The following is a 10942-nucleotide window of genomic DNA, read 5'->3' on the forward strand; positions in this document are numbered from 1 at the left end:
AGGTGCAACACTTGTATTGTTTGATTTCCATAGGAATATTTAGCTGATGACAGCCTCTGTTCCTGACAAATATTTTCAGCTCAAGAGAGTTTTTCAAGAGGCCTATCCATAAAAACCAAGTGTGATTTACAATGAGATGTATTCATGAGCGCAACCATTAACTGTGTCCTTGAGGAGATCCTACGGTCACACGTGCTCTGCTGCATTATTGCAACTGACGCATCGTAATATATTGCACCATGAGAACAGCTGAGCTTTAAATAGTGGCTTTGCAGCATATGCTGCCTTATACTTATTTTTAAAATGCATTTTCAACTTATCACTTTGGAGGTGGTGGGAGCAGCTGGAGCTGGCTGTGTCTCCAAGAAGAACATAATCATGGCCTCCCCATTTTGCTCCCAAAAGCTTAACGGGAATGTAAAAGAGAGAGGGTTATAGCAGCTGAAACTTTATTTTCTAATCCTACCAATAGCTGAAATGAAAGAACAGGTTGAAATTGTGTGTAATAAATAAGAGTGAATGTCCAAAAAAATGTCAGGAGTATCATTTCTGTACAATCCATTAAGAGTTTCTGCTACGTGGATGAGGCAGGCTAACTTGTTCCTTTTGCCTGAATTCATTTGAACATCAACAATGGCCATTAGGCTACCTGTGTAGGGCTAAATTCAGAAGGCCTCCCTGCCACTGCTGTATTTTACAGAGACATTCTATACATGCCAAGTCAGACGTAAGCCCCATAACTGGACTAGAATTGTAAATGGAGGCTGTATACACACTAACCTGTTTGGATAGCAAAAGTGTAGTTTTTCTCCACCTGGAATTATTCGTTTTCACCCTCAACATGCTGCTTTCAGTCGAGATTGATTCTAGTTCTTGCTGCCTGCAGGGGTGGGGGTGGTTACTTGGAAAACTTTTAGAAACCCTCACTAGGTTAGATTAGGTTAGGTTAGAGAAAAGGCAAGTAAAAAAAAATTCTGCGTGATATGGAGAAAATGATAGAGAAAAGCATTTCTCCTTCTCTCATAATGCTAGAGCTCATGGGCCCCCACTGAAGCCGAGTGTTGGAAGATTCAGGGCAGGGAAAAGAAAGGACTTCTTCATGCAGCACATAGTGAAAATATGGAACTCGTTCCCACTAGAGGATTAGACAAATTCATGGAGGAGAGGGCTATCGACTGGCTACTGGCCATGATGGCTGTGCTCTGCCTCCAGTCAGAGGCTTCTGAATACCTTGCTGGACCCACAGAAGGAGAGAGTGCTCTTGGGCTTACAGCTTTCCCACATGCATCTGGTTGGCCTCTGTTGGCAGGATGCTGGACTAGATGGAGCGTTGGTCTGATCCAGCAGGATCTTATGTTCATATGTAATCCACGCTTCTCCCACCTTGTACATGCCCCAGGTGAATGAAGGAAGTGGTGGTTGTGATCTTGGTATGTGATCTTGGATGCCTCCTACATCGCCAGGATCACTTAGGTCTGTTTGCAAATGGACACATTGCAGGATAACACAGACTCAATCTGCAATGAGTGTTCATTTTCAGAATGAAACTACTTTCTCAAGATGCGCTTTTCATGGGCAAAAAAAAATAGGTGCAATAGATCTTCTAGACTGTTCGTGAACTACGTGGGGAAAAACCAGTACTACTCTGTTTCTACTCAGCCCTAGTTTAAAGAGGAAAGCATCCTTAGGAAGCTGCAGTTTTGAATGGAAGAGTGGGAGAAAGAAATGAGAGTGCAACCCATGCCTTGCCAACTTGCTGTTAATTTTCAGGCTCTTCCCTTGCTACCTCAGAGTTCCAAAGCTTGAGTATTGAATATCAGCCCCAGCATCACCATAGAGCATCTGAGGCCCAAGCACCACAGCAGGTTCCACTACAGTGCTGGTGCCTGCTCACTCAAACTTGGAGTCAGCCTTGTTTGCAATCATATCTATCCATAGCCTTATTATGGGAGGAAGGCAGCTTGGGAAACCAATGGAGTATGAAGAAAATCAGCAGGGAAAGAGTGCAAAAGAGAGAGAGAGAGAGAGAGAGAGAGAGAGAGAAAGAGAGAGAGATTGAGGGATCCTCTGTTCAAAATAGCAATTTATCAAGGTGTGCTTCGTTTAAATCAACAATAATCCCTCTGAGGCTTACATGTATTTGCATACAACTGCTGGAGCTCCCCTAATTTAGGGGGCAAGCTACTGCATAAAGATTTGAATGCTATGATATGCTTTTTGGACACTTTTAAAATACCACTAGCTCTCCCAATGCCTTTACTATAAGAAAAAAGAAACATGATAACAGATTATAACCAGAAATACTTTATTATAAAATCTGCATGTAAACAATTTAACAAATTAAACAGTTAATGAAAGTGCAAATTAAAACTTCAAAAAACTATATTTATTCTGCATTTTTTCCCTTTCACTCATCCAAATGCGCTTTGAATGGCCTTATACCAGCCCACATTTAGTTTTTAAAAGATGATTGCTTTTTAATATATTTACCAAAGAGAAGAGTGTACGAGCCTGCGTACATTTATTCAAGTTTTGCTCTGCAAAGGAGACAAGTTGATGGTGATACATTTTGCATTTTTTGTGTGTGTACCATTGTCCATTCTTATCTTTGCATCCCTAGTGTCCACAGGACAGCTGGCCAATATACACAGTGAGAATGCAGGCATACAAAGCCGCTGAATGAAAATTTGTTCAGTAGCTTGCACACACTGAAGCTTATAAACCGTTTTACCCATGAAGACACAGTATTCTTACTTCCGAGTCTTGCTTCGGAACTGTAAGGCATCAAGGAGCATATTTTTCCTCCCAACTGTGCAGCTTTGTGTTTTCAAAGTCCTTTCCCCCCACACACACTTTCAACAGTCAAAGGCATGTTCACAACCCACGCTAAACACACACAGCATCTGGTCCTGCTGAAAGCCATTTTTTAAAGGACTGACAAGTCGTGGCAGGATTTGGATTTGGCCTTGAATGCCATCTTCTTGTTATTCTTGGCTACAATTCTCCCAAGGAATCGCTTGGCCTTCTTGCTGATGCTCTCCCGCCTTTTGGTGTTAGCCATCCGCCTGGCATTGTCTTCTTTGCTGTCTTTACGTAGCCGGATTTGCCGGATGATCCCCTCAAACAGGTCCTTGACGTTGTGATGCAAAGCAGCTGAAGTCTCGATGAATTTGCAGTCAAACACAACAGCGCAGGCACGTCCCTCTGGAGGGCAGAAGGAGGACACCGAATTATTTAAAACTGTGACGTGCCAGCAAAGCACATGCTCTCCTCCCAAATATTGGTGGAAAGAGATTATACAAGGGTTGAAAATCATAGGGTGGGAGATTATCATTATTCAATTTGTTATCCACCACTCCTAGGTTATGGCAAACTAAAATTCAATATTAAAAACAGTTAAAACGAATTACAGTCACTCACAGGAATAAGATACTAGAAACACTTATCTCAAGTGTCAAATGTTGGTGCAAGTGTGGGCACATACATACATAGGAAACTGCCTTATACTGAATCAGACAATTTAGCCATCTAGCTCAATACTGGTAAGCATGTCTTGTAGTGTTTCAGGAATCCGCTTGGTTAGATACATGGGTATGGGCTGTAGCTTAGTGATAGAGCATTTGCTTTGCATGCAGAAGGTCCCAGGTTCAATCCCCGACATCTCCATATAGGCCTGGGGATGTCCCCCATCTGAAATATTGAGAGCCTCTGCCATTCAGTGTAGATTGTACTGAGCTAGATGGACCAATGGACTGAGTCAGTATAAGGCATTTTCCTATGTTCAAACTTGTAGTCAACCTCTATAGGGTCAGGGTGCCAGGATTACAGTGCCTAGGTTTAGACAACTTACTTCAGTGACAAATGGCTGGTTCACACACAAACACAAGCATCATTTGACTTCTTTACACTGGATTGGCACCAGAGTATGTGAACCGGCTCCATTTCCTAGATCTATATTGCTATATTTGCTATATATTGCTATGTTTTCAGGGATCCTGCTTGGGATTAGATCTACAGTGGTCCATTGGCACATGGAAGTCATCATTTGTATCTTGCAGTCAAACAGTAAACATGCATATGTGAAACCAGCCCCCACAAACGCAGTGTTGGGGCTTTCACATCTCCTGCATTCTGCCCCCCACCTCTCTGCAGCAGTGCAAGTTGAATTCTTGGTGAGCTCAGCGATTTAGGAAACTCTTCCTAAGAATCACTGTTAGAACTCCACCAACTCCCAACAACAAAGTGCCCAACACTTGAGTTTATATTAGAAGAAGGTAACTTACCATCTACGGAAACTTCTCGTGATCGGACCAGGTCACTTTTGTTTCCTACGAGAATTATTGGAATGTCCTCCGTTTGTCTTGCTCTTCGTAGCTGAATTCTCAGCTCAGAGGCCTTCTCAAAGCTAACTTTGTCTGTCACTGAGTAGACGATAATGTAAGCGTCCCCCATTTTCATACAGTGGTTCTGGAGCCATTGACTATCATCCTGCAGTTAAAAATAGGAATAGAGAGGTTTGTACTGAACAAAGTAAACATTAGGTTAGACATTTTTTACTTGGTAACTATTTTAGTAACTTAAGTTAGGGGAGGAATCATCCTACTGTGGATCAAATTTTTAAAGTAAGCCACTAGACCTCATGGCCAGGGAAATGGATGTTGGACAATCAAAACACTTTAAAAAAATTAAACTTCTTCCAGAAAATCCCCACAAAAGGGCACTCCTATACCTGCCTGGTATATATGAGCCTTGGCCAAATCAAGGTGGCTATGTGCCAGGGGTAGGCAACCTAAGGCCCAGGGGCTGGATACAGCCCAGTTGCCTTCTCACTCCAGCCCGTGGACGGTCCAGGAATCAGCGTGTTTTTACATGAGTAGAATGTGTGCTTTTATTTAAAATGCATCTCTGGGTTATTTGTGGGGCCTGCCTGGTGTTTTTACATGAGTAGAATGTGTGTTTTTATTTAAAATGCATCTCTGGATTATTTGTGGGGCATAGGAATTCGTTCATATTTTTTTCCAAAATATAATCCGGCCCCCACAAGGTCTGAGGGACGGTGGACCGGCCCACGGCTGAAAAAGGTTGCTGACCCCTGCATATGTTAAAGCTCTAAGTAAGAATGGTTACTTGGATTTAAAGAACAAGCCAGCAGAATATGGGTGGAGAGTTTTTGGCCCTCCACATGTTGCTGAACTACAACTCCCATCAGCCCCAGCAAGCATAGCCAATGGTGATGGTCTTATAGTTCAGCAATATGCAGCAGCTCAAAGATTCCCCAGACCTGCACTGGAGGCAAGATATGGAAGGGACCAAGAAGGGGTAAGAAGGCACAGCAATGCAAGCATTTATAGTACTGTAGTATGGCAGGGTGCACACTGTGCCTTTAAAGTACATTCAAAACATATTCCCTCCCCAAATAACTCTGGACACTCTAGTTTGCTTTGAGTTGCTGGGAATTGTAACTCTGAGGGATAAACTACAGTGCCCATAATTTGTTGAGAGAAAGTGTGTTTTGAATGTGCTTTAAAGATATACAGTAGTGTACACACAGACTTAAGTTTGCTACATCCAGATCTTTGTGCTTTACTGCTTTATGAACTGGTTATCTGTTTAAAGATATTACTAATTTACACAGAATGCTGCTTAACTTGTTGCAAGCAAGCACTAGAACACATGAAAATAATTTGGGCCACAAAATGGGATACAAATCTATGCAGTGCTTTTTTTCTTCAAAAATGTTTAGGGGTACTCTCATTTTCCTACTCATATTGAAATACTGCCCCTCAATGAGGACAAACTTAGATTCACAAAATGTTTAGGTGTATGTGTGCCCCTGTGTCCCCCCAGAAAAAAGCACTGAATCTATGTAACATTTAAAATAAATAATGCCTTACCTGCTCCCAAATGTCGAACACCACCAGAGAAGCTTCCTCACCATCAACTATGATAGATCTGTCATATGTGTTGCCTATAAAGGAATTTAAAAAGACATTAGGATAACATAATCCCCCCCTCAAGATTCATAGAATTGTAGAGTTGGAAGGGACCACAAAATGTTTATTGTAAGATATTTGTTGGATTAAGAGCATCAGAGAGTCAGATCCAAAATCCAGTTAAGACAACTCCATGGGACTGTAACTCTTAAAATGCTTTTCAGCAAACATGCTTAATATTACATCTAGTGCAACATTACACATGTTTACTGCAAAGTAAGACTACCAGGAGAGTAGCCATAGGGTGGTAGGATTTGGGAATTTAGCTCCATTTGAAAATCCTGGGACTCTAGTCAAAGCAGATGTGTTTTAAGACTGAGGTGCCAAATCAGTTGAAATATAAAACAGCAGCTTAACTGTGCAGTTAAGCTTAAGCACCTGAACAAACTAGATGGTGATACAACTCCTTATCTGGTGCATAAACAAAGCAGCCTCTGCCATCCTTGTACTGCTTCCAATTATCATCCCTTCTAAATTTATTGTTGTACAAACAGTTCCAGCACAGCACTTGATGGGAAAAGGACACTGAATGAATGCAATGCAAGCCATGTTTTAACATTTATTTTGCTTTATTCAGGTTTGATTGGGAAGAAGTGGTGGAGGTGGCTATTCAACTATTCAAGCAACAACAACCAAAGTATGGAAGATAAAACACACACAAGGCATATTTTTCAAATAACAAAATGCAACAGGCAGAATTTGAGCTTCCTTCAATCTACTTTTTTCAGTCAAACAACAGACACATCTGCCATAGCCACAGGTGTGATTATTATTTTTTTATCTGACTATATCCTTATGGTATTAATTTAAAAAACCCTCTGGATTTTAGTCAATGCAGAACAAAAATAACACTCAAGCGACAGGAAGATCCAGATCATTTCTCTTCAGCATAGTGGGATTTTATTTACTATAGTTTAATTTCAGGTTTACAAGCATCTCTGCCCATGCCATTCAGAGAATTATGGTAGTCATTATTTTAGACTGGGTGTTGTTAGTTAATATGCTTAGATTTTGTATGTTTTGTCTTTACTTGGATACAGTATTTTGGTTTGGTTGGTTACTTGTCTCTGTGGTTCCATAATAATTTGAAAACTAATAAAAATAAATTTCTAAAAGGCAACAGTTTTAATACAAAACTTTCTAAGTAATTCCAAGTTACTTTCCAAGTAATTATACATTAATCCAACCCCCCTGAATATTCTCCAACAAGTTCCCCCTCCCCACCAAAGAATCATTTTAACTTATTCTACAGCAGGCATGGGGGATCAGTGACCCTCCAAAAGTTGCTGGCCTTCAATTGCCATCAGCCACAGCCAGCATGCCCAATGGTCAGGCTTGAAGGGAACTGAAATGCCATAAAATCTTAGGGGGGGGGTCAAAGCTTCCTAGAAGCTGTGCCCCTTCAGTGTCCTCAGCACCATTGCTAGGGAAGCCCACAAGTATTGTACGGATGTCTGATGTTGTCAATGCTAGAGTTCTGTGTTGCCAAACGAAACAGAGTTGGCCTGAATGCAACTCTGTTTTACACACACAGAGAATGGGGTGGGGGCAGGAATTTGACATTTGATTTCTTTACACTGCACATGCTTCCCCCATTTTTCTGTTCTCTTTTTATTACTTCTCCCCAACTAAACCAGGGAGAAACCCCACTGGTGCATATCAAAATAAAGCAAGGGACTAAGATCAGGTGTTTCACATGACACACATGTATGGACATTTCAGCATACTTGTAAACTTTGTGTCATTTTGAAAAACTTTTTTTTTTGCAGTTTAATACTCTTTTTCTTCTGAATTACATATGGGGGAACCATAATCATTGCAGTGCTTTGGGTCTCTAAAGATCTTAATCCACCCCCACACATAGTACAGTATTACCATGGGGAATTTGCTACTACAAAAGGGGAAGTGGCCACCAGCAGAGATGGCTTTAAAGAGAGGCAATAAAAAAACCATGATGAAGGAAGAAAGCCTATCAGCTTGTGGGCTTTCCAGAGGCGCAATCTGGTTAGCCACTGTGGGGAAAAGGATGCTGAGCTCTGTGGACTACTGGACTGATCCAGGAGGGCTCTGCATGCAGAAGGTCCCATGTTCAGTCTCTGGCTTCTCCTGGTAGGGCTGGGAGATACTCCCTATCTGAAACTCTCAGGAAGCACTGCCAGTCTGTGCAGACAATACTGAGCTAAATGGACCTATAGCTCTGGTGGTTCTGTATGCTGCCATTCCCCATGCTCCTAATTCTTTGAGGAAGTTCCATCCCAGCATTGATGCTCAGCGTCTCCTGGGAGGGCTGGGGAAGACTCCCTGCATGAAAACCCTGGAGAGCTGCTGTCAGTCAGTGTGGACAATAATAAGCCAGTAGGTGGTCAGGCTCAGTATAAAGCAGCTTCCTGTGTTCCTTGATTCGTGGACAGGCGGTGGTGGACTGATCCATACATTGCTCAGGCATACAGCCCTCTGTAGATCCAATTCCCCAGCAGATCTCCAGATCTGCTAGCTTTTGAATTTATTTATTATTAATCTATTTCTCTCCTGTCTTTCCCCCAAGGAGCTGGACGTGGCACACAGGATTCTCCACTCACTTTTGATTTTGTCATCACAACAGCCCTGTGAGGAAGGTGAGGCTGGCCCAAGGTGACCCAGGGAGCTCCATGGCTGAGTGGGGAGTTGAACCCTGCGCTCCTGGGTCCTAGTCCAACACTCTAACCATTGCACCACCCTGTCCCCCGTCTGCGCCCCACCCCCGGAGTCTGCCCCTTTCCGCCGCACTCACCAGCTTCCTCGGCATCCGGGCAGTCTTCCACCCCTCCGAAGATCCTGGCCAGGCTGGTCTTGCCCACGCCGTGCTCGCCCAGCAGGATGACTTTGTAGAGGTTGCTGTCCGAGTCGCTGCCGGAGGAGATGACGGAGTCGGAGGAGTCGGACGCCCAGCCCTGGCGGTGCGCCTCCTCGTCGTCGGCGGGGCTGTAGGAGGTGCAGCGCATCAGCCGCGAGAGCTCGCCTCGAGGGGACGGCGGCAGCGACGCCTGCAGCTCGCGCTCGTCCACGGGCATGCTGCGCCGGTGCAGGTGCTGCTGCTGCTGCTGCAGGTGGTGCGCCGCGAAGGGCGTGCTGCCCCGCCGCTTGTCCAGGTACCTCAGCTTGTCGCCGCGGTTCAGGGTCATGGGGGCGCCTAGGCAGAGCGGAGGAAAGACGTTTCAGGGCGTTTACACGGCACTTGCACTAATCCGGTATAAGCGCGCGCCCACCCCCCCTTCTTGGCTACGGTGCGCCTCCCTTCCACACTGGGCGAGAGGCACGCTTTTAACAGGAAAGAAGCAGGGGCGGACATCACAGCAACACTCTCTCTAGCTCCGAACTCAATCCGGAGTAAGCGGGACACTCCAAATCCACACACTCACAGTCGCGAACAATGCATTGAGAGAGAGTGAAAGAAGCGACTTCTCGCTCGCTGTCTCCCCCAAAGGATATCAAGGGCTACTAGTCACTATGTTCCGCCTCGCCGTCGGTGGCCCGAGGCGATGCCTCAGTGCTGGACGGGGCGAGAGAAGGGCTGCGCTCCTGCCCTCCTTGCGGGCTTCCCAGAGGCGTCTGGCTGGCCACTTTGAGATCAGGATGTCCACAGGAGAACGAACGCCCCTTCCTGCGCGGTTCCATCCCTAATCCGGAGCAGAGTTGCCGACCCATGCATGACAGAGGCGCAGAGCAAAGAAACGAGGAGAAAGAAGCTCTTCCACGACTCTCGCAACTGCCTGGTGTGATCGTCTCTCGAACGCACAACTGGGTGGGAGTCTCTGCCATGTCCAGCTCGGGACAGAGGCAGCAAAGCGGATTCCGCCCCCACCAAGTCCTCGCTCGACCCCTTCCGAAAGATCCTGGTGAGCTTGATCGCGGGGTGCCGCCCCCCCCAATCCTCTGCCCAAATGCAGCGGGACTCTGCCGTCGAACAACCGCCCCCCGATCCCCCCCCAACGCCAAAAGTTACCCCGCCTTAACAGCCAGTCCTTACCTTGGAAGTGATGTAGCTAAGGGAACTGGGTCCGGAAAAGCGCCTTTCTCTCGTGCTCCCTGTCCCCACTTGCCGCTGCGTCCCCTCAGTCCTTCCCAGCACTGAGCGATGCTCCGCTTCGGTTCCCTTTCGGGGCTTCTTGGCGCCCATTTATGCAGCTCCCGAGAGCTCAGCCCCGCCCCGCGAGTGACGTCGCCACCAGCTAGACCCCAACCAGGTTCTGAATTAGAATTCCAGCGCGGCGTCTCCTTCCCGCCCCCGACGGCCCGGAGGGGGCGCGCAGAGGTGCCAGACGGGAGCTGGGTGAGTCACCGCCGTTTTTACCCCCAGCGGAATTGGGGATCGTCCCTGCTATTTTTAAAAAATGGATCGAAAGAAGCATATGCCCAACCATAAGCCGGCAGCAAGCGGCAACGAAATATTATTATTATTATTATTATTATTATTGAATATACAACCTTTCTGAGTTACACAGCTTGCTTGGCAGACAGAGTAGGTACCTACGATGTCCCTTGCAACTCTGTAATTCTTTTGTTGCTATGTTTAACTGCACAGAGCCCATTGGCAAGCAGATATAAATGACACTATTTTTTAGTTTTTTTTAATTGGAAAACAAATATAAAATCTAAGGATGCAACAAAGTGTGTCGAATTCCATGACAAACAGCTTCTAAACAACAACATGTTAGGAATTCTGCCACTTAACCATTCATACCAGATAATATTTCCGATATTCCCTTAATTTCATTATAATTGCAATAACTGAGAATGAGGTAGCTTTAAAAGGCCGATGAAATCATAAGTCTTAATCACCATTTCATATTTATAAGGTGACTAGAAGTCTTTAGTCAGCATAGACAGATCACAAGATGCAAACCAGGTTAAGAATATATAACGGCTTCACCCTGGTGCCCAGCAACTGTTTAGGACTCCAACTCCCATCA

General features: G+C 45.0%; 1 protein-coding gene across 1 annotated transcript; it reads right to left on the reverse strand.

Annotated features, from left to right (window-relative positions):
* Window positions 1–2288: 2288 nt before the first annotated feature.
* On the reverse strand, window positions 2289–10143 carry RRAD (RRAD, Ras related glycolysis inhibitor and calcium channel regulator). The gene is made up of 5 exons (XM_082229384.1): window positions 10000–10143; window positions 8764–9162; window positions 5895–5968; window positions 4284–4488; window positions 2289–3204 (listed from the first exon to the last, which is right to left on the reverse strand). The coding sequence occupies exons 2-5, from the start codon at window positions 9152–9154 to the stop codon at window positions 2927–2929; spliced, it is 948 nt and encodes a 315-aa protein (XP_082085510.1). The 5' UTR covers window positions 9155–9162; window positions 10000–10143; the 3' UTR covers window positions 2289–2926.
* Window positions 10144–10942: the final 799 nt, after the last annotated feature.

This window comes from Podarcis vaucheri (genome assembly GCF_965113315.1).
Source record: "Podarcis vaucheri genome assembly, chromosome: 7".
In the NCBI taxonomy this organism is placed as follows: domain Eukaryota; kingdom Metazoa; phylum Chordata; class Lepidosauria; order Squamata; family Lacertidae; genus Podarcis; species Podarcis vaucheri.

What these genes read in the sequence shown, in the direction of transcription:
- RRAD (XM_082229384.1), bottom strand. Translation starts at nt 9,154, where the DNA reads ATGACCCTGAACCGCGGCGACAAGCTGAGGTACCTGGACAAGCGGCGG. An exon ending in CCCGGATGCCGAGGAAGCTG is followed by an intron (nt 5,969 to 8,763) that starts GTGAGTGCGGCG and finishes ATTCCTTTATAG; the next exon opens with GCAACACATATGACAGATCT. An exon ending in ACGAGAAGTTTCCGTAGATG is followed by an intron (nt 3,205 to 4,283) that starts GTAAGTTACCTT and finishes TCTGCCCTCCAG; the next exon opens with AGGGACGTGCCTGCGCTGTT.